Source organism: Anomalospiza imberbis, chromosome 3 (assembly GCF_031753505.1).
Source record: "Anomalospiza imberbis isolate Cuckoo-Finch-1a 21T00152 chromosome 3, ASM3175350v1, whole genome shotgun sequence".
NCBI classification, from domain to species: Eukaryota; Metazoa; Chordata; class Aves; order Passeriformes; family Viduidae; genus Anomalospiza; species Anomalospiza imberbis.
In genome coordinates, this window is record NC_089683.1 from 102,687,783 (window position 1) to 102,711,343 (window position 23,561).

Below are 23,561 nucleotides of genomic sequence, written 5' to 3' on the forward strand. Positions count from 1 at the left end.
CTTAGTCTGACATTTTGCATACTTGGGTCAGTTGTAGTGCAGCTCACTGAGGAATTTTTAATCCGGCTTCAGAACTTGATGCAGATAAAAATTCTTTTTAAGTTCTTGTAGTTTGGAGTAGCTCTGCATTTAATGATACCCTGTTCTTGACAGATAAAAAACCTGTATGAGGATGCTGCAATTTAATCACAAATACACATGCATGATTGAGACCATCAAACAATATCTATGCACTTACTTAGCTCTTAAAAGCATCTATAAAAAACTCACACACTTCTTAAATTAATAATGTTTATTTCCATTAAACCAAGACAAATTTTCAAAATTAATACAAGATAAAAATTCAAGGTGGTTGGCATGGGGAAAAAAGATAAGACTGCACATCATGTATGTTATTTGTATATGCTCAAAAATATTTTTGAGTAAAACAATACTGGCATGTACAACTGGCACTTCCCCACAGAACAAAACCAGCAGAATTTTCCTTTTTCTTCTAGTCAGTAGTTCTATGAAAACTAAACACACATACATGCAGCCTGCAACTTTCACCCCAGGTTTACCATGGGAATTTGGAACAACCCTCTATATCAGAAGTCACAAAATTGTAGCAAAACACTTTTTCTACTGCATTTTTCATACCTGATGGGTTTGATAACACTTTCAACAAACAACAAGCAGTTTGCCAACATTGACTACAAGTGCTTCAAACTGCATTAGTACTTGCAAACAGGCCTGAGGGATTCACAAAACCTTATTTATTTGATAACAGATTAAAGCACTCCTGCAAAGTTGCAGCTCCCACCTGATATCAAAACCATTGAAAACCAGTTTTGCTTGTTGGTTTCACTGGGCTCCAAATTTGCTACAGCACTGGACAAAACACACAAGTAATGCTGATCTTTAATTGTTTCAATAAAAATCTTCCACCTTGACAGCAGTATTTTCAAGTATTGCTATCCTAGTCTTCTAACCCTACCAAAAATCATCAAGAAACAAGATAAACAAAAAAAGCCCAAATGGAGAGAAGAGCATTTAAACAAATCTCCCTCTCCTTACCCCAGCCCACCCTCCCACCCAGGAACTTGCTGACTTAATTCCAAACTCACAATTTATTGTACAGCCAGGAGTTGGAATAAGCTTTCCCTGAGCTCTCTTTCTACCTGTTTCAAAAAGTCAGAACGTGTTTCCTTGAATTCAGCCATTATTATTATTATTGCCATTTTCTCTGCTAATATGCAACATATTTTCTAGGCAAGTTATTTCATTTTGGTAGCCCTGGATTTGTGTTCTATTGCTCCAAATACAGAACTTGAAAGTGCATCTGACTTCTAAACAGTGTTAATCAGGCAGGTTTCAGGGAGTAACTAGACCCAAAAGATCAACATAAAGCCTTTGTATTGATACAGCTGTGTTGAAAGATGCAGAATTACTAACAGATCTGCTCAGAAATTTAGTGGCATAGCATCAGTTAGAGAGAGAACTGCTTTGCATCACAAGGTTTGGGTTTTAGAAGGGAACAAAGCACTGTCCTGTGCAGAGGGGTCAGGAATGGGGATGGGTACATATTTCATATACATGAAAAGCAAGTGGTTCACATGTAAGATGCAATGCTGCACCATCATGGCACTGAGAGCATCTTTGGAGGTCTAGTCCCTACCTGCTACCCACCTTCAGAGGAGTGGGAATTGTGTGATGTACACAAGGAAGCCTCAGAACTGCATGAAAATTTTGCTTAAACTAGTCTAAGTCACAGGTATTGTCATGGACTTTAAATGCAAATCCCCAGAAGACTGACCTAAAATGTACCATCAAATACAAGACAGTATAAATACACAAGGAGACTTGGGTTAATGCTGCTGACTGCATTCAGAATTCAGTAGTCTTGCTTTATCCTTTTCAGTATTTCTGGCATACCAAAAGGCATATTTGTATCTTCCCCCATAAATAAAGTTAGTCTGATAATTTAATTTTGTAGATTTATAAAATATTTTCTATGCAACTTAATGCAATAGCCTGAAAAAAGCAATTAAATTTAACTTTAACAAATAGTATATTTACAATTCAAATAAGTACAGACCTTATTGGGTTTGCATTGATAGATAGCACAAAATAATTTACAAGGCTTAAAGTAATAAATAAGTCCCTGGAAAGCTTTCAGAGATGTGCATTCTCCATATGTCAGAGTGCAGTGGAGTTTCACAAAGCAGTAATGAGTTCTGGCTAAAGCGTGTCCATGACTCCTTATGTTGGACGGCCTTGACCAAAACGGGTTTTTGACCTGAGTTAAAAACACATGAGAAACATATTTACAGTATTAATGTAGGGTTTTTTACATTATTAATGCAGGTTTTTGATGTGTGGGTTTTTTTTTTTTGTTTTGTTCTACAAGGTGGACAAAGAACAGGCTAAAAACCTTGGCTAACACTTTTCCGGATTTCTGTAATTTCCCAAAAAGAAAAAGATGTTGGAGCTGTGGTGAACCTCTCCCCAGCACGGCTCCAAGAGTTTCATTCTCCCAGCTCTCAGCTCTACTGGGAGACCAAGGGAAGCTTTTGCACCTCATATGACTTAACCTGTTGGAAGCTGATCCATAAGAAGTGTGTGAAATGAAGCATGATTTTCTTTAAAATGTTTGTTTAAAACCCACCACCCCACGCTCCCCAAAATCCATGAGTTTTTCTTGCTTTTATTTTAAAATCTTACCTGGGATTCTTCTCAGCATTGCTTTGTCGTGCACTGACCTGTGCTGAGGCTTTTATCTGAGCTTCAAGTCTAGAATAAATGCCTCCTGCATACTGGAATCCAGAAAAAAAATCAAATTTTAATAATAATCAAATTTTAATTAATTTATTTTAATAATCAAATAATAAGCAAATTTTGACATGATTTCAATGTAATCAGTGATTTTCCATAAAAATCACTAATATTCAGCACAACCTATGGCATACTTTTGTCCATTACACAACCCAGTACTATTCTATACTAAACCCATTCTATTTTCCATGAGCAGTTTTTAAAAGCAGCAAGCTTTAAATATTATTTTAAACTCCAATCCTCAAAAAATCAACGTTGGAACAAAATGAAATTATATAGCTCAAGTATTGAATAGATGGTATTTTCATTTGTGTTTAATATTTTTGTTAGCCAAGGCTCACTTCAACTCTGCAAACACTACATTTTGCCAGGACAAATCTTACTTCTTTGCTGTCTTTGGACTTGACTCGATCAAGGTCTCCAAGTCTCATTTTTATTAAGTGCCCTGTGATCTCAGACATTCTTCTCTGATCTGTCAGAAATAAGAAAGGATATTAAGAACAAAGGTTTTCATTGCTACTGAACACAAGAAGGATTAGGCACAGACTTTAGTGATACTGAATTTGTAATTTTTTTATTAGGTCATATAAAAATCTTGAACAAGGCTCCTAAATCCTGATGCAGCCTCAGTAGCCTTGGCAGATACCAGAATCAGCCCGAGGCACTACACTGAGATAAAAATCTCAGGAAATGGTTTTGAGGCGGAAGTTTTCAAAGCAGCAAAATCAGACCAGAGTTTCAGGAGAGAATAAAAAAGGCAGAACAAATTAATCCAATTCTGAATATTTTTAGTCAGAGAGAGTGAGAAAGATATGGAAGTGGATGTTTCTCTGTTTATCTGCACAGACAACAAATGCCACAAGGATGCAGGAAAAAATATCTGCATACTTTCATAATCTTAAGATGACACAACTATAATCTCTGTAGGTTCTGTGCTGACATTCCAAATAAAGCACATAAATCACACTAACACCCCAAATCCCACTGCTGTACTTGAGACCCGAGATTAAATTCACTCTACAGGGATGTAACTAACTGAATTTTACGAAAATTAGCTGGGTCTTTTTTTGTTTTTTTTGGCATAATGTTAACTTTATGAAAGCTAAACTCATGCAGGAACAGACCATCTTCTCTTTGAGCATCTTGGTTGTATCTCAGGGACCTGGAGGCATCCCATTTGTTCTGCTGCATGCTCACACTGCAAGAGAAAGGTGCACACACCCTGTTATCAGGAACAGCTTAAAAGAGGGAGATACTAAAATGTGTTCTCAACGGCTTTGAAAATGACTTACATGAATGGAGAAGCATCTCGGGAACTTGACTGTTGAAGGAAAAAAACCCACATTTAATGTGGTTTTCTAAGGTCAAGTCGAAAACTTAGAGAAAATTCCTCATTGTTTAAGCCAGCCAGAAAGCCTGGATTCACAGCTGTGATTTTACCTTATCAGATGGCTTCTCCCTTTTTGGAACACTAGGTGAAGAAATTGCTTTCTTTGGGTGCCTGTAGGATTTCTTTAATTTCTCCTTTCTTCCTGCTAATGGAAGAAATGTCCATTCATACCCTCAGATACTTGGAATTTCTCAACCACAGAGCTACTAAAGTATTTTTTCCCCCTCTATTTCTTTTCAAATAGTGTAAATCAACAGTCTGTTTTCCTTTTATTACCACTGCAGGCACACTAACACACATTACTCAAATGCTTTTCTATGAAAAGTATAGAGAAACTCAAGTATTCATTTAAAATGCAGAGTGATTACACGTAACAGCGTACATTTTTTACAATTAAAAATTAATGCACATTCAAGCTACACTTTTGACCATATTAATTCAATGACTAAATTCTAAGCCATATCAGATCAAACAAATTTAAATTACAAAATTTCCTATCAAAATGTATATATTTTTTACAACTGGTACAATTCCAACTGCCCTCTGAGTAACAACAAAAAGAACAAAGATCTGCCTCTCTTGCAATGAATCATTAGTAGGGTGAAAAGGAGAAGTTGCTTTTTGGCTTTCCATGTTCCTAAACCCATTAACACATTAAAAAATGAGTAAGAGTCTTTTTAGATCATATAAAGATTAGCTTCAATGCAGACACAATTTTTGCTACATTAACGAGTCATTCCTCTGTGTAATCAAAAGACAAATCTGCAATTTTTTTTTTCATGTAAAAGCAGTCATGTAATTGCTGCTTTTCCTTCCAACATTATATGAAATCTCATTAATTTGACAGTTTCCTGCAAAATAAGTGCTTGATAATTCCAGGAGTTCTCAGACATGAACAGCTGTAGCTTTTCTTGTTTGCCAGTGATTTTTGATGGCACTGAGCAGTGGGGTGATTTGTATGTAACCACAGGAAACCTAGAGATAAAATTCAAGTAACTCTGAGTCTTATTTTTGAAACACCTAATATTCAAAATCTGCATACAAAGGACTTCTGCTGCCTTAAATTCCTATCTGCTAACTCCAGAGAGGAGGACTGTAAAGACTTGATGTACCTGGTTTCTTGCACACTTCTTCTTCATCCCCCACTTCATCCTCCGTGACCTCTGAGCCTGTGGTGTACTCCTCCTCTTCAGATAACAGTGACTGCTGCTTCTAACCAACACCAGAGATTAAAAGTGAGCCTGGTTTCTATTAAATTATATATTAAATTTGTCTTGCAGGTGCTGACATCCAGCATAGTTCCCTATCTCAGTGACCAAAGAGTGAGTAATTCCTAAGAGATAGGCACAGAATTATGGAAATGTTCAGTAATGTGATGTTTACACTGTTTGAATATACACATTTATCTAAATAAGTGATAATGAGTGCCTAGTAATGAGAAATTATGAAGCTTAACAATGACGACGTGAAGCACCTCAGACCAGCCAAGAGAGACAGATACTCAAAACCTTGGATTTTGATTTATGTTTCTGCCAGCCTAAAAAACTATTAATAACTGATGCATGCAGTGCTAGTGTGGCTTGTTGCCATTTACAAAAACAGTCAAAGGAATTTCTCACTTCTGTTAAGGACAAAGTAGTACTTCACACTTACCATACTTTCTTGTAAAAACTGTTGCTATACTGCAACCTCCAAATTAAAAGCAAAAAAAATACATCTTTTGTCTCATTTATTAGAAAATAAGACAAAAATCCAAGCTAGTTCTTTGCTAGTACAGAAGACCAAATATTTAAAATTAGTAAAATATTTTACTAACCAGCTGCAAAGTCCAGTTCTTCAGAGACAAAAACTGTAGTTACAAAGAGGAAAAAGGCATATAAGTTAAAGAACTAATAACATTTCAAATTAAAAAGTGAGAGGAATTCTAAAAATAGGAGAGATATGTTACAGTACAGCACTCTACACTGGTAACTTCCAGGCCTCCTCCCATCTTGAACTCTGAATTTTGTTGGAATGATTAAACTCAAGTAGTTTGAAAACCACTGACCAATTAAATGCAGTCAATTCATCTTTTAGTGAAAGTAAGCTTAGCATTTAAAATATTTACAGCTGATTTTCTGATCAAAAAAATCAGTCCAGGATCAGGAGGGAAGTTATGTACTGAAATATTTCCAGCAGATATGGGAAAAGTTTTGCTTTTCACCAACCAGGTATTTTGTACCTATGTCTTACTCCAACAATGTACAGGGTTTATTTTTATTAAAAGTTGTTCAAGAACGTCAAAGAATCCTCATTATTAGAAGAAGGAAAAGCACCAGCACTCACAGCATTGATTTCTCCAGTTTTGGGGCCCCATGGTGTATTTGGTTCCACAAGCACATCACATTCAAGGCCTTTGTCATCACTGAGCCCAATACCAGAATCGCTTTGAGAGAAATACATAAACCAAAAATAAATATTTCTATTCCACTGCTTCAGACTTAGTCTCAATTGACTCAACATGTATCAAGAAAGCAGACAGACCTCTGAGTCAGCAGACCCCTTGGCAGCAATACATTAAAATATAAATATAGCAGTGAACACTTATGGAGGTTGAATGACTAAAAGCCTGCTTGAAAAGTGAAAGGGAAAAGTACTTGTTCTTCACTTTCCAATTTCCAAGTAAACAATCAAAAATAAGTTACCCTTAGAAAGTCCTATGACTCATTTTGAAATGGGAGAGAACTCCAAAATAACAAGCACACATGTTCGCTGTTGAGGGCTAAGTTATTTCAGTAACACAATACAATGTTCTTACCTATTCTCATCCTTAGTGAAAGGAACAACTATAACATCTCTATGATGCAGCAGATCATTCAAGATCTGAGCAGTTTGAGATGGCAAAGCATCCCCCTCTTCACCTTCTGGAGGCAACTCCACCATATGATCCCTCACTTTGCAGCCCTGCAATTCACAGAGGCAGAAGATCAAATATTGGAGTTGATGGGAAGAACTGATTCCAGTCAGTAGAATAACAAAAGTTCAACTTCTGAATTACAATCCTTATTTTGGAAAAAGATACATTTTCCTAACATACTGTTGCCCACCCCACCATGTGCTTTGCTCTTTTAAAGGAGAGCTGAAGTACCTTTGGGAGGGTTGTAGGGTCAAACCGAAGAACTTTTTGGTTACAACAGGGATACACTCCTGTGCCAGTTGAGCCCAGAGCACTTGCTACACCTGGATAAAGAACTGGCTGCGAATGGTACTGGCAGTGGGAGAATTCAGTGCACAGGAAAGACTACATCAGCAAAAAGACAGAGAGCGAGAGGTGAGATGACCTATGGAAGTAAAAATTGTGCACTGTAAAGAAAGTGCACATAACTTTATTACCAAATATTATCCAAACTGCTTTAATCCCTGGTTCACCCCTTAAAAGTCACCCACCACAAGCCAAAGTGAAATTACCTAACCTGGTTACATCTTGAGCAGGTCAACCAGTTGACAGTCCCCCAAAGACGCCAATAAACATCCCGCCAGGATTTCAGTTCCTCGTGAAGGCCAATTAAATACTCATGAACTTCCCAGGTTTTGTCTCTGAAAAAGCAAAATATCAGAGTCTTGACTCTGTTTTGATCTGTGCCACCAAGAGCACAAGGTGGAGAAAGAGCAGAAAACACACTGGTGAAAAGGCTCCAGTAGTTACTACAGGAGGGATGCAATGTCAGAAAATGATTACTAAATTCAGAGCATGATAGAATAGACTTTATTCTTTCAGAATATCCTAAACTTACTCATAACAAAGAATTACACAGCTCGATTCATCTCAAGATCCATATACTGCAAATTTACAAGCTAAGATAAATATCTTCTATCAAACTGCATTTCTTAGCTAAGTAATTATTGTTGTATTATCTGTAACACAACAATAATTACTTAGCTAAGAAATGCAGTTTGAAAACACAAGCTCATGCCCTTTTGATGAAGGTACACACCTGGCAGTTCTAGTATTAGAAATACAGGACTTTGTTCCTTCCTTGTGATCAAATGAGACACACCTCTTCAGAATTCAAAAGAGAATGTGCAACTTGCAGTGGGGCATGTTATCTTCAGAAAGAGCAGATAAAATTTCCTCCCAATTTTAAGCCCTGGCCTGAACCATTTTTGTTAAATGTGTGCCTATCCTAGACTAAGCAAGCAGCACATCCAGTTGGAAGTCAGTTCCAGGTACCACTAGAAGACCAATAAATAGAAACCTATTTTTAAATCATTAAAGATAGAACTGTATTAGCTCATGAGCCTGAATTCATTAGTGGCCAGCATCACTTCTCAGTAAACATATTCTGTGTAGCAAAGCATCACAAGTAGCACAAGGCAAATAATTAGATTCTAGATAATCCCCTGAGTAACTTTAAATCCCTGTACATTTATCTGCTGGGAATTGCAGAGCAGCCACATACACTCAGCTTAAGTGAAGTAATATAACTAATGAATTTTATGTGGCTAATCACCAATGATCTTAAATAGGTCAGGACAGGGGCACAAGATTTAGTTCTATGCAGATGCTAGGCAGAACTTAACTCCACACCTTGGAATAACTGGTAGGAGCTGATATGGAACTGTTTTGGTTGTTCTGAAGAAAAGAGATCTGATGAGAAACGTCTCCTGTCATTAATCTCCCACCATCCTCTTTAAAATGGGCATGTGGGGAGGGAGGGAACTGCAGCTGATCATGGACTGATCTTAACAGGAGAATCCAGCTGTTCACAGAGTTCACAGCCATGGAGACAGAATTCAATTAAACATTTGTGCCAAATTAATCAGGCTTACATACAGAACAGGTCCTGCAAGTTCCCCTGACAAATACTTCAGGATCAGAAAAACAACTGGCAAAGTTTATTTATAGCAGCCTTTAAGCAGGTCGAGCATTTGATTTGACAGTATAAAGTCAGATTAGGAAACACTATTTACTTTGCTGGCATAGAGTTTTTTCACTAAAAAAACTTGCAGAAATGCAGCATTTTATTCAATCTGTCATCAACTGCATACATCTTAAAACCATCTGATGAAAGAATTAGCTGAGTATTTTCTATTTAAAGCAGTGCAACACAAAAATAGCCCTCCCAGTGATCATGGCTGCAGTTTTCCCATTTCCATTCAGCAGCAGCACTGCTGAGTGAAATTTCAGTAGCACATCATCATAATCACATCCCCCCTATTTTACTTTTTGCTAGGTAATACAAGATGTTGAGATGCTTCATACACTCTTCACATATCTGTGACTTAATTTTGTAATGCATCTGAGTATGCAATACTTTGAAAATCACCCAAAATCAGAGTTGAAGAAACATTTTATATATGTACATATTCACTACCTTATATGAACATAGACAATATTCCCATGTTGGTCTATGTTGATTTTTCCTGGTACACAAGGAATTCTCCTTTCAGTTTCTTTGGTTAGCAACTTTTTACATAAACAACACCTAGATTAGGAAAAAAAAAAAAAGAAGGAAAGATAGCACTAGAGTAAGAGCAGGGCTTCTAAACACAGGGACTGTCCTTGCTACTGAAGCAGCCATATAAAAATACCATACCTGTATAAAGTTGCTGCATTTCCTCTAGAGTCTGGATTTACATACTCCGGATCAAAGAGTCTCTCAATCTTCTTGCAGAAAAGTTTACTATTAATGACAGCAACACAGCTCACCCATTAGAAAAAAAACTGAAAATTGCTTTATGTATAGTGAGATTAACAATCACATTCTGACAAGCAAAGTCACTCACAGAATCTAGATTTTCATATAATTTTCCTTTAAATTATCCTGTTAATCTCATGTTTACACAAGTGTGACAAAAGTGATATTTTGATTTTTTCTTTATTAAATTGCTTGCTAATATTAACTGTCAGCTTCTACCTAGACTAAAAGACCTTCAATTAGTGACTATTGCTGTGAAGCTGCATTCTTTCTAATATTAAGCCTTCATCCCTACAGACTAAAATCCTCCCTGACTTTCACCTTGCTTGTCTGTCAGTCTGCACTCCAATAATTGGCCCTTATTTTGATATTATGCTGTAATCCTGATGTATGAAAGAACACTCCAGCACAAATATTCAGACTCCCAGCCATCCTGAATTCTAAGTCCAAACATCTGAGTTCACAGGATGCTGAAGTCAAACCTTTCTCTACCAATTGGGAGTATGTCATCCCATAAAAGATTTCTCCCTGTAATCCTTGCTCCATGTGAGAATTCATGAATAATTTGCCTATGCCATGCTCCTAGTGTGGCCTTTCCTTTTGCTCATTTCCTGTAAAAGTTCCTTCCTTTTGCTCATAATTTTAATATAAACTTCTGAAGTCACACCATTATATTCTGCATTAAAAATACATTCCATGAGAAATAATATATAATTTCAAACTGCAGTCTTAGCTGTTATGAAATATGATCCCAAAGCTCAACAGCACTTCAGAAGCGTATTACAGGGCAAAAAAGTTACCTCTTAAATTTGTCTCTTTTGTCCTTCAGCTCTTCCACCTCATTGTGCCTGAAGAGATCAGCAATGTGTGTAACAAGATTAGCGTTGATACAGTTCATGTTACATGGTGTGGCTACAATGGCATTCATATTTTTGTGACAATAATGAATACATTTCTCTACCTAGGAAAAATAGAAATATGAATGTTAAGGAATTCTGGACAAAACCCCCCATACTAATTGCTTCAAGACTTTCATGTTAAGTGGAGTGTTTTGGGAAACTATTTCAGTTCAACTTCAAAATAAAAAACAAGCCTCAGATGTGCCTGAAGTTCATCCTGAATAACATGACTTAGTTTATGTTCTCCTCCAAAAATTTCAATTGCTTGTTAAAATAGAACCACAAAACACATGGATCTCAACTTCAACAGCTGTGCTTTACTGTGGGTCACCCCAATGACAGAACTTTTGACAAACATTTTAACCAAGTTAGCAGCTATTTCTTATACAGAGCTGGAAAATCAGATCCTAAACTGACATATCATTCACATAAAAAAGGATATAAAAAAAGCACTCTAGATCACACTATCACATTTAGAAATAGCATACTCCTTACTGCACTGAGATTCTGCAAATATTGGATTACTGCACTGAATAGAAGTAGTATTAAAAGTCTCAAAATGTTCTCATTGCAGCACATGTTTATGTGACAGCCAAAACACAACAAACAAGCTGTTAAGACACCTGGCAATTAACTGTACACTCATGCCAGAAAATCAACCTTTCTTAATACTTACTAATGAATCCATCTTCAAAAACTCAGAAGAAATAAGGATTGAGATCACATTTGATGGTTCTAGAAGGAAACAGAACAAAGGTGTGTTTTTAAATGGATTTTTTTTTTTTGCAATTTCATATTACATCCCTCCCTCTTCATATTTAGCATCTGTGTTAGCTATTATTTTAGCAATCAACTTGTCATTCCATCTTCAAGTATACAGAACCTTTAAACATCTTAAGAAATAAACTTTTGGTTTACCATTTCAGTGGCCAGAGTAGAAGTATAATCTGGAAAAATTATTAAAATTGGAAACTTAATTAAAATTGGAAACTTAATTAAAATTGGAAAAGGAGGCTTCACAGGGATACAATAACTAAACAATTACACAAGATTAACTTCCATCTGTAGCTATCACACCAATCTGAGATTTTTTTCAACAAATCCTCCACATTACAAGTTTTAAACAAACCAGGAGAAGAAAGTTACATTTTAAAAAGTGGTAGCAAAGTCTCATTAAAAAATTAAAAACTCGCCTCAAAATCCACAAAGGCTCTTCTACCATTGTATTGGATTGCATTGAAATTGTAGAAAACATTGCAGTTGTACCAACAGGGAGCAGAGGAGAAACAAACCAACCAGACATCAGCATTTAAAATCTACCACTCTGTCCTTGGTCAGAAGAGTCTTAATTAAAACATCACATCCCAAAATATATTAGGGCTTTTTTACTGCTTCAACTTTCAGCATGTTTCCTCAAAGCTGTCAGTGCTGGCAAAGCAGAGCCATCTGCTGAAATGACCAGAGGATCTCTGTTGCAACACTCTTCTAACAATTGATGATGCCTTGTGAAGGCTGACCTAGAACAGAGACTAGATGGAGCTAAAGAATAAATTAAAGATTTATTAAAAGCATCTCTTCCATGGATCCACCTTGGGCAGCACAAGAGCCCAGCCAGGGCTGCACCCCAGGTGAACCCAAAATGGTCACAAAATGGATGACCAGTCACAGGGTCTCACACTTTTATAAGTTTTGGTCCATTTGCACATTGGAGTTAATTGTCCAGTTACAGCTTTAGGTTATGAAGTCCCATCCTTTTTGTTTTTCTCTCTTCATTCCACATTATTTATGCTCTTGGGTCTGAGATCTGGATCATTTGTCCTTGGTCCCCAGCTAGAGAAGGAATTGCTTTGTCTCCCTGCTCTGTGAAGAGAGCTTTCCATCCCTTAATATCAAGCCCAGACCCACACATTAAAGCAGCACAGAATCTGAAAAATATAAAAGCTAAAACCTGAGGCATCACTGACAATAGTCAGAAACAGACTGGGGCTGAACTGCATCAAAACCATTCATTTTCAATCAGTACAAAATAACAAACCTAAAAGAAATTATCTGCTTTTACCTAAAGTGGGCATTTCATTAGCCTCAGACTCCTTGGAGTTCCTTTTGACATATCTTATCAGCCAGTCAAAGATGTGAACGTCACAGTGCACGGAGATGTCCACCTCCTCCCAGCGCTGGGCATCCACTGACAAGTACTCAGCAAAGTATTTCATCTCTGAAATCAAAAGGTCTCGAGGACACACAAAATCTTCTTTGAGGTTTTTGGCTTCATCGCACACATGGATCACCATATTTGGCCTCCAAAGGAAAAAGCCACAAAGCAAATTAGGAGCCTAAGCTAATTAGGACACCAAATCCCAACGATCTCATCTCCAACTCAGGGTCATGCATTGCAACACTCATGTCATCAACAGGGTTTTATTAACAGAGGGAAAACAAATTGCAGTTATTAACTATTAATAGAAACTGTTCTTGGACAGGTGAAGAAGACAGAGGCATATCATCTATAGATAATCAGAGTGATTTAATTAAGGGAGCAGAAATAGAAAATGTGTAGCTCCATTCTCCAATTTTGTTACCTGCTTGTTATAGCATACTACCTGAATTACATGGACAACTTACTTTTTCTCCCTTCTCAATTTTCTTCACTGAGGCACCAAGGACAGTAACAGCAGTTTTCATCAGTGGAAATTAAGATTTGGCTTATTGTATATTAATTTTTTTTATTTCTTAAGAAATGCTTGAAGCTAGAATCAGTAAATGCCGTCTCTACAGAGAGATGCTTAGGTTTCAAACAAACATTCTTCTATGTGTAATTATATAGTGTGGAAAACAGGGATATGTGATGGAATAAAAGTGACCTGGATGGCTACTGGAATTCATGAAAAAATTTTTCATTTACAGCTCTTTTCCTGCCTTTACATAGGACAAATCTATGTTCAAGAGTATTTTTAAAAGTGTAATTGAGCATCAGTCTTGTTTCATTCCTTTATAAAACCAGGTATGTTTCTCATTCCTGCCACAGCAGTGATCAATCACCCAGAGGAACATAGATTTATAAATATCTTATTGCACACAACCCAATCTCAAAACAACTCCTTGAATGTCTGCAGCAATCGAAGGTTTCCAAATTTCTTACAGCACTTATTAGGCTGTTTCCAGTTGTTTTCTTTCTGGTAGTAGATAAATCTCAGCAATTTAGACATCGTTCTGTCCATTCTACAATCCCCTAGATAAGAAACACACAAAGCTCTTCTTACCCCTGGGTTTCGTCAGTGCTTTCTCCACTGGTATATACAGGATCTTTCTCAGATTCTGAAGAACAACTCCTTGTGGAGACTGCACTGGGCCTTCCTTCAATGCAAGGAAAAAAAGGCTGCATTAGAACAAAAACACCTGATCTTCTGCTCTTCAGCATCTTGGAAATGCAACTGAAGTATGGCTGTCATGGTGGAGCAACGGTACAGCTAACAACAAATCTGCTTCCATAAGGGCTACTAAACAATCCAGATTCCTGCTCTGAGTGCCACCCATGGGAGCTCACAGCAGCACCTTTGCTAGGTTGCCCAGACACTTGGCTACAAACCCAGATCATTTCTGGCTTAGCACTGAGCATGAGACTCACAGCCTTGGGCACTTCCTTCTGGGAATGTGACCCTTTCCTTTAGCTCTCCTGGTCTGCTTTGTGGGACACAGCTCCTAAGACCCTGCCACACCAAAGCTTCTGCCAGGACATAAGCTGAGACCAATTCCACTCCTTACCCATCATGTGCCAGCTTTGGAAAGAAGCAGCTTCTAAAGAGAAGAACAGAAGACTCTTAGGATGTGTTTGTTTTTGCCAAATTTCTCACGCATGTGGCTTAAACCAGCTGATCATCTCAAACAATGTTCAAAGAGAGCAGACCAGGAAATTTTGCTGGTCCTAGAGCTACATCACTGAGGTTGTTCCAGGAATAAAGGACAGATACACTTCAAATAGTTCATCTTCACAAAGGTACTACAAGCAGTGGAAAGTGCACACAACAACCTAGTGAGGTTCAGGGGTTCAGCCACCAAATCCACAGAGTTCTGGATCAAGGGTTAAAGCAATGACTGTCTTTTCCAGCTGTGAATGGATTACTGCGATGTGAAACTTCAATAATGTTGCTTAGAAGTCAGAAAGATCATTATTTTTTTTTAAACAATAATAGCAGGGCACTATATCTGTCTTCCACTGAAAACCCTAAGGTGGTGATTTTCCATGATTATGCCATTCTCTCAGATTTCTGGGAGTTCCAAAAGCATCATCTCCCTCTTGAGTAATGTAAGAGGCTGAAGAAAATTAAGACAGACCTCTTCATCTAATGGCTGAACAACTGCAGCAGATTGACAGCGAGAATGATAAGGTTCAGAAGACAGCAGTTTTGCCCTTCAGGAAAGCAAAATTACTGCACCAGAGGCAGAAGAAACTAAACTTTTTCCAAGGTGTAGCCAAAGGCCTTGCACAGTTAAGTCTTAGTAAGGCCTTAATAGAGGGATCACAGTTAGCAGAAGGGGAAGATTCACTCCCAATAAAACCCAGGAAAGGGCTGCTCCAGCCACGGCTTTCTGGGCAGCCATCCTCACTGCAGGTGAAGTGGGAGCCCTGAGTTGGAATCAAAGGTGTGACTTTTACAAGAAGGGACTGTGGAAAGACATGGTATGAAAGAGTTCTGCCTCCAAATACATTAGCAAGTCCATTGTGATCACAGTGAAGTGATTTATTGAAGGCAATAATGGTGACAAGAATATGCAACACAGCCAAATTAATGGGGACATCTGAACCTCACCATACATTGCTTCATATCTTTTTTTTCCTCCTCTCCAAAGCTTACAGAGTGATTAACCTTGTAACAAATCCTTTAGGTAAAAGGCTGTCCTCCATGCTTGTTTACTGTCATGAGATGTAATCAGAGGGATTTACTAGCAGTTTGCCTTATAATTAGCAAGTATTAAATGAGCTTTTATAACTCGGCCAAAACCAGAATCCACCTCAGAATGAATATGGTCTGATTTACTTTTTCTTGCTGGTATTCATGACTACAAACAAATGCAAACAGGCCCAAAATTCTTGATCCTAACAATAAGCAAACGTGAATAAATCCACTAGGAAGCAATTAATTAAACAAAAAAGGATTGTCTCAAATCCCCAATTCTGAAATGTAGAAGTGCCTCAAAAATACTAAGAAGGTGAGTTCACCCAAGCCTGTGAGAAAAAGAGATTAATTACCCGAATTTCATATCAACAAATTACACTCCAATGATTTATCCAAAGTCACAAAGAAAACAGAATAATCTCAGGCTAGGATTTTGTCAAAGGAGACATTACATTAGTGGACTTGACTGCATTAACACTCATTACGTGTATTACACTGTTAGAAAGAAAACACACACTAATTGTCTCAGGAGTTCTAGAAGCAGAGTCAGCTCGTTAACTGCCTCCTGGGAAGCTGCTAATCCTGTAAACAGGGACCTGTGGGTGCCAGCAGCATTCATCCCACATCAGGCACGGAACCACCTAATTGAAAGCTGATGGGAAGCACTTCCATTCTTGACACACCACATACAGTTTTCCAGTATCATCCCTTCATTAGCGTTATTAAAAACACTTTGAACAAAGGTCAAACAAGTGTTTTTCTGCTGCAAAGAAAATCAGTGAAGGTCATTTTAACAGACAGCTGTTAAAGCTGCAGTGAAGGACATTTTAACAGAGGATATGTTGTTTAAACACTTCACTGTCATCTTTCTTTTTAACACAGAATTTATTTATTCATCACTGAAGCAAATTTCTCATGCAAATACATTTACCAAGTTCTAAAGTCACTGGAACATCTCTGTACTGAAAATCAGAGAATAACACACACACATTTAATTACAACTTCTGACAGAAGTAGTACAAAAGGAATTGTTAACAATATTTAATTGTGCTATGATTGAATTTACAACTATTGGGTTTGGTCCTCTTCTGCCCAATAATTACTGGGACACATAATTGACTAAGACATTTTTTGCCACCTCAAGATTGTCTTGAAGGAAAAATTAGCTACAGTTTGCTCCAACTCCTCTGTACCCTTCCATGGCAAACACAGGGCTTGTAGTTAGAAGAGTAAGGTTTGCCCCCAAGGGATCACCTCCTCAGCTTCCTACAGCTTTTCTTCACAATACTCTCACAGTTATTTTAATAATGCTGCTTAACAGGACTTGAAATGGTTGTAGGGTTAACAGCACACCTCCAAAAATCCTAAACAGAATTCAGCAGAAAGATTTATGCCTCTTGGAAGGACAAGTTCCCAAAAATACCCAAGCAAACATTGATTCTTAAACCAAACTAATGGCAAGTGCCTTGTTGTATAGATTATACTCATACTTAACCCTCCAAAAATGAATGACTATCACCTGGGTGGACTTAACCACTCAGGACAGAAGCATGCACACACTGATTATCAAAGCCAATATAGTTCAGAATGACTAAAAACATACCAGTTATAGTAATGGAATCCTGCCCAATAGCAGGCTCCTGAAACTCTGTCTGTGAATCGAGCAAGGAGGATTTGATGTACGTAGCTAAAGTTTCCACAGGACTCCCACCAGCAGCCATCAGGGGATTATACTGGTTGTCAACAGGTGAACTTCCACTGCTTTTTAGCTCATCAAACCTTTTTGCACACTGTCACAAGATTAAATGATAGGACAATGAAGCAGTAGCTTTCAGCACATTTTTAATAACTATGATTTGAGATGGATACTGTATTGCACATTTTTGCATGTGAACAGTTACTGATATCAAACTCATAAATGCTTCCTATGTTGTTAGTGGTATCACTATATATAAACACAGTAAAATAATAGCTACCATAATTAAATACTCTAACAGAAAGAGAAAAAATAGATAGAACTTGTTTAAACTTTCATTTCCTTAAACCCAGTGAGATTTTAAGCCCAATTTTCAAAGAGAAAGTTATGGGGAGAGTTTGAATTCTCATTTTGTAACTAGTTCTTTTACCATAAACATGGTCAAATGTTATTAAGAGTGGCTATAGAAATGGATGCACAATTATTCTTTTACATTACAACTTCCATTCCAATTTGGACAAAAGGGACTGCTGCCTTCCACTGCAATTCTATAAACTTTCCATCCCCTGTTTTTGATGAACTAGAAAGTCTTTCTGTTCTGTAAATTTGTACCAACACAATCATAACTATAGGTGTGGTCCAGCAAAGTCCTACACAGAGATAACTTGCACATACAAATAAATCTACTTAATTCTACAGGTGCTCCTCCTGTGACACAGGTGTGGGGCTCCATTAGCAGCTGGTTGTATTTATTTATTTAGGGTTAACAGACACGTCATGCCAGTGCCCCTTTGGGCCAGGGGCACTCAGGGACATCCTTCTGATATTCACAGTGTCTCAAATTTGTGATGTCAGTCACATACGTACAAGAGATAAATAAAGGGATATCTGTGCTTTTATCTAACTGCCTTAAACAGGGACTCCACATACTTGAGACATTCATTCCTGTAAAAACAGAGTAATCAGAAATGTACTATCAAACATATGAATTAATGTGAGGAGAGGGCTCACTGATATTGTTATTTTATTTGCTTAACATGCACAGTGCAAGATGAACAGTAGAGATGTGCCCAAGCACTCGAAAGGCAAGTAACATTCCACAGAAGCTTCTACACCCAATCCTTCATTTTTATGTTTGAAATACAAGCTTACAGCAACGCCCAATAGCACTGCTATAAATGAGAGCTGACATACTTGATTAGGTTTGCAAGAAAGTCAAGACCACTGTCTTGTTTTCTTTCAGCTTTGCTGAATCACAAGGGCAAAAGACATTTTTTTCTTAGCTTACACCCTTTCAGAAATGAAAAAGTCAAAATTATTATTAAAAGAAAAGCACATTTTACCAGGAAATTCAGCAATCCAGAAAGAGAAGTGAGTATACAGAGGTTCTTCCAACTCTACTCCAACCAAAGAAAGAAAAATCCACACCTTGTAGGATCAAAAAAGAAGCAACTGCACTCCTTATCTAATAGAGATCTGTAACCCCCCCCTTGTTTAGAGTTTTAACAACAGGCATAGAGAGTTATTAGGTTTCCTAGTAAGGATACTACAACCAGCACAGGGTTAGTGGGTACTGGCATTCTTTCCATCCAAGTCTTTGGAATGCAGTAGCACAGCTACCTTTTTTTAATACCACTTTTTAATTTTTCCTTTCCAGTAACTTTCACTCTTATTCTGTATAAGTTCTTATGAAATACAATGCAGAACGCATTTCTCAATTTCAACGCTCAGGTTCTGTAGAAACAAAACAAAACCCCCCAACTCCTTTCAATCTACTGCTCATTTAACATTTTCAATTAGTTGCAATTCACTTTAGAAAAAAAAACCTCTTAACTTCAATTTCCCTCCCTCCCACTAAGAAATGTTTTCTTCTCCATAAAGCATTGCTTAAAGCACACAAATTCTTTGATTAGTGAACTCACTTCTTTGGATGTATATCCTGGAACCAGCCTTGCCACACTGTCCCAATTGATAGGCTGAGGAACACCAATTAGGGAACACAGGATCATATCCAAAACCATTTGGTTGTTGTCATAGGGGAAGTTATTGTTTTCAGAGAATCCACGACTCATCTTTGGCTACTTAAGCCTAGAAGAGAAAGAGTTTTTAGCAAGTTCCACTGCATGATTTGCTAAAGCTTGATCTGCTTTACCTGCAGCACTCCATAAATTACCGGGGGAAGTGTTTACCACAGCATTAAAGTCAAGTACTGAGGCTTTTTGACATAATTTACATACTCTCAAAACCCTGAGGGAGAAGAAGATGTGCAAAGCACACCAAACCCAACCCAAGAGCAGCAGGTATTATCCACCTTTCCTCTGAGCTGCCTCTTTCCAGAGGGGAAATTACACCCCTGAGGGCTCTAACACAAGAGAAAGGCTTCCAAAAATTTCAGAATAAACAGCCTGAGTTACAGAGAGGCATTTTAATGTAAATTTACTCACATTCAAATACATTTGTCTATCCCCACAAACCTTCTACTCTAGGCTTTGCTCTCTCTTGCTCTGCCCATCAGCTCAGCACACCTGACTACCATTATTTAGAAGCCCAGCCAGGATACCAATTTAAGGGCCATCAACACTTCAGAGCCAGGAAACAACACCTGAATCTCATTCAACTCTCATCCCCCAACACCTGACATTCCCACTTCCTTATTAGCCAGGATGAGCAGCTCCAAAAACCTCTAATTCCTCAGCTTTAAGCTGAACACCAGAACAAAAGCCTATAAGACCAGCAGAAAACACTTTATAAAACAGGACTACATTTAGTTTGGTTTTTTGCTTTTTCTAAATGGATTTTATGTATAGCACCAGGGAACAGAGTAAAAGTTCAATGTACTGATTTCGTTTATGCTGGGAAAGAATTGTTGGCATTAATTAAGAGTTTCATGTTCAAGTAAAACACAGTCAAAGAGCTCAGGAGGGACTTAGAATAGCAATACTTAATAACACAACTTAAAAGCCACACACAACTTTTTGACTTACAAAGCAAGAATTATAGAGAATTTGAGAGAAAATACACCTAGATAACACCTGACAACTTGTTACTAGAAGCATACTATATATAGATGTTTCTTTTGCACCACCCTCTTTCTAAAAAAAAAAGATGCTTAAAATACACAAAATAGCCCTGGCTTTTTCTCCCTCTAGAAGCTGTTTCAGCTCTTTTTTTCTGCTTGTTTTGTTGGTAGAAACAGAAATCACAGCAGCAAATAAGCTTTCATCCTATCAAAAGAGCAGCTGAATTAAATCAGAAGGAAAAAAACCCAGAACCCACCGTAAGAATGCTTTGGTTTCCCACAGTCATGAGATTTAAAAAGAAGGCAAAAAAAGCCACAAAACAGGGGACAGGTTCTATAGAAAATTTCATACAATTTCAGCAATTCTATCTAAATTAAATCTGCTGTAAAATACACCAAATAGCCAGTTTTAAAAGAGAAAGGTCCTCACAGGTTACACAAGCCCAGAATTCTGTGGAAAATAGATGCCACTGTCAGGTAAAAGTGGATCAGTCCCTGTGTCTTCATCCCTCACCCTGAGAGCACTTTGAGGCAGTGTCACTGTGGTGATTCTGTGGAGACTTCTCTCTGCCAGTGTGCAGACAGATGTCGGTAGCAATCACATTCCAGCCCCAGAACATCTCCTGTTTCTGCTGTCAGGAGGAGAAATAACCAGGCCAGAGCAGGTCAGCACCGGTGGCAATGCCCAGGGGTTATGAAACACAGAGCTGACTTCTTGTGCTAGCTCTCAAACATGGAGCAGATGGTTTAAAAATATGTTTGGATGAGATAAGTAAATGATGGAGTATTATAATCCCTTGGTTTCCCACCATTAAATAGGCTTAATGAGAGTAGAATTACCAGCAATGTCAATAGTCTATAAATCACCATTCTAAGGGTAAGTGCAAGTGCTATGGGATGATTACACTGGGCAAAGAAAGAAGGGAAGAGAGAAGGAAAAAAAAAAGGAAAAAAAAAAGAACCTGTAATTTACAGAGAAAAATTCTGAGTGCTTCAGTGGTAACAAGTTTACTACACATCAACCCTGTGGACCATGAAGCAGGCAGAGCATGAAGGGATGACAGGTGCTCTAAAATGTGATGACACGTTCAGAGTGAATCAAGTCTTTGTCTCTCATACAGGTTTCTTTATTTGCTTACTCTGCACATTAAAATACGGTTCTGTAAATGCTTATTACTGCAAAGACAAATGAAGGAAGAGACTTAATTACAAGCACACAGAAGTATTTTTATTTATATTCTGGAAAGAGCATAGGACTCCTCTTTGCAGCTTTACACATGACATTCAGAATTTGCCTTTTCGTCCTTTAGGAAACCCTGTTGGAAATATAAAAGACACATGCAATATTCTGTCTCATGCAAGAACGCTCTAAAAGCAGCAACATAAAGCCTGTAAAAAATCATATTCTTAAGAGAAAAAGCAACTTCTACAGATTCTCTCTGTTACTGCAAAGAAGGCTCAGGTTAACCACCTCCTCAACTATGAAAAAAGGAGAAAAAGATAGTTTTCACATTATTTAACTCCAACCAAGTCATTTGAGATGCAAAACACAGAAAGACGTGAGAAAAGGAATTCCTATTAATACTCAGAATTCCAAATCAAATGGTGCAAAGGATTCCTAAGAGTTAATTCATTATGGAAACCCACAATCTGATTCGACTTTTTTGTGATTTAAAGCGAATCATTAACGTAGAAAGGAATAATTACTGCCCCTCGCAGGCACACAGCCCGAGGGAAGGTGAAGATGGTGGGATGGGCACGAGGCTTTCATCCACAGCCCTGACACGCAAGGAGTGATGGTGCAGAATGAGGCGGCGGAGAGGAACAACAGCAACTTTGCTGCTTGCCCGCGTACCAGCCAACGTTAAAAATAACAAAGCGTTTCAATTAAAAAAATAAAAACCTCTCTCAGATAATCTACAAATGCAGCAACCTCAGAGCGGGGACCCCGACGCTCCCCGTGCGCTCTCCACCGGGATCCCTCCCGGGTTTACCTGGCGGATCGCAGGCGCGGGGCCAGCGGGAGTGGATGGGACGTGCAGGGGGGCTCCTCCTTGGGACGATCCGGGGGGCAGCGGCGGGACAGGGACTCGGCTCCACCGAAGGACGAGCGGCACCCGCGGGCGCCCCGTCCGCACCCGCCGCGCCCTCATCTGCCGGCACCGCCCGGCGCCGCCCTCAGGGGAGGGCCGGGAACGCCGTGAGGGGGGCGGCCCCCGCCAATGGGCGCGGGGAGGGTGACGAGGCCCCGCCCCCCCGCGCGGGGCGCAGCCAATGGGGAGGCGCGAAGCTCTCCCGCCCCGGGCGCGCGGCGGCCCCGCCTTGCCGCAGTGCAGCGGCGGCGGCGCCCCCTTCCGCCCCGCGCGCGGCGTCCGGTCGCCCCGGCAACGCGGCGCCCCGCGCGGCGTCACGGTGACGTCACGACGCGCCTCGGACAAGTGACGCGGCCCGGCAGCGCCGCGCGTGACGTCACGCCGGCTGGCTCTCGCTCCGTGTGACGTCACGACGGCCGTCTCCCTCCGCTGCTTTCCGAGCGGAGCCCACGGCAGTAACTCCGCTTTCCGCTGCGACAACTCGCCGCAGCACTGCCCCTGCCAGAAGCCGGCAGGGAAGGAAAAGCCCGGCCACGCCGAAATAATGCATCAGACACCTGAGTTTGGCTCGCGATGTAAGCACAGGTAATTAATGAAGCAGCAGTGCGTCAATGGACTCCATGCTCCTGTCACGGAGCAGGAGCCTCAGTTCCAGCTCTCCCCAGGCTTTCAGCTGATGTTAACGCTTGGTACGCTGTTAACCGTAAAGAACAGCAGCAGAACATCGAAACTGCAGCTAATTGCACAGAACAGCCCTACTACTGGGAGCGGCTCACCAGTTACTCTGCACAGGTTCACACAGTCACAATCCTGTTATTTCACCCACACAGTTTGCTTCCCACTCATGTCTACTACTGTCTCAAGTATTCCCAAACATTTTGAAATGCCTTCCTGGGGGAAGCCACCCGTGCCCAATAAAGTCCGGCCCAGATCTCCATTTAACAATAACAATCCTTCCCTTCGTGGTAATTTGGCAAAATTCAGGGATATTAATAATTTTCTTTCCAAAAACCCCACTTGTAAACTCTGGAATAATACAGTAAGGACGGAGAACACAAAAAAAAAAAAAAAAAAAAA

At 39.1% G+C, this 23,561-nt stretch overlaps 1 protein-coding gene across 4 annotated transcripts; it reads right to left on the reverse strand.

Moving 5' to 3' along the window:
• Positions 1–274: 274 nt before the first annotated feature.
• Positions 275–22,494, reverse strand: SANBR (SANT and BTB domain regulator of CSR). 4 transcript variants are annotated; one of them, XM_068186117.1, is made up of 21 exons: positions 22,386–22,493; positions 19,295–19,460; positions 17,280–17,466; positions 14,042–14,135; positions 12,841–13,079; positions 11,458–11,516; positions 10,683–10,843; positions 9,781–9,867; positions 9,559–9,669; positions 7,657–7,780; positions 7,332–7,484; positions 7,002–7,147; positions 6,530–6,629; positions 6,021–6,053; positions 5,317–5,416; positions 4,255–4,349; positions 4,107–4,135; positions 3,939–4,012; positions 3,198–3,286; positions 2,704–2,795; positions 275–2,278 (listed from the first exon to the last, which is right to left on the reverse strand). In XM_068186117.1, exons 2-21 carry the CDS (start codon positions 19,442–19,444, stop codon positions 2,242–2,244), a joined length of 2,160 nt encoding a protein of 719 aa, XP_068042218.1. In that variant the 5' UTR covers positions 19,445–19,460; positions 22,386–22,493; the 3' UTR covers positions 275–2,241. The 4 variants fall into 4 exon arrangements, with proteins under 4 accessions (XP_068042218.1, XP_068042219.1, XP_068042221.1 ...); XM_068186118.1 differs by lacking the exon at positions 7,332–7,484 and having other exon boundaries at positions 22,386–22,494; XM_068186120.1 differs by lacking the exons at positions 17,280–17,466; positions 22,386–22,493 and adding an exon at positions 20,744–20,864.
• Positions 22,495–23,561: the final 1,067 nt, after the last annotated feature.

What these genes read in the sequence shown, in the direction of transcription:
- SANBR (XM_068186117.1), bottom strand. Translation starts at nt 19,444, where the DNA reads ATGAGTCGTGGATTCTCTGAAAACAATAACTTCCCCTATGACAACAAC. An exon ending in TAATGAAATGCCCACTTTAG is followed by an intron (nt 11,517 to 12,840) that starts GTAAAAGCAGAT and finishes GTTTCCTTCTAG; the next exon opens with AACCATCAAATGTGATCTCA. An exon ending in AAAAGAGACAAATTTAAGAG is followed by an intron (nt 9,868 to 10,682) that starts GTAACTTTTTTG and finishes TGTCATTAATAG; the next exon opens with TAAACTTTTCTGCAAGAAGA.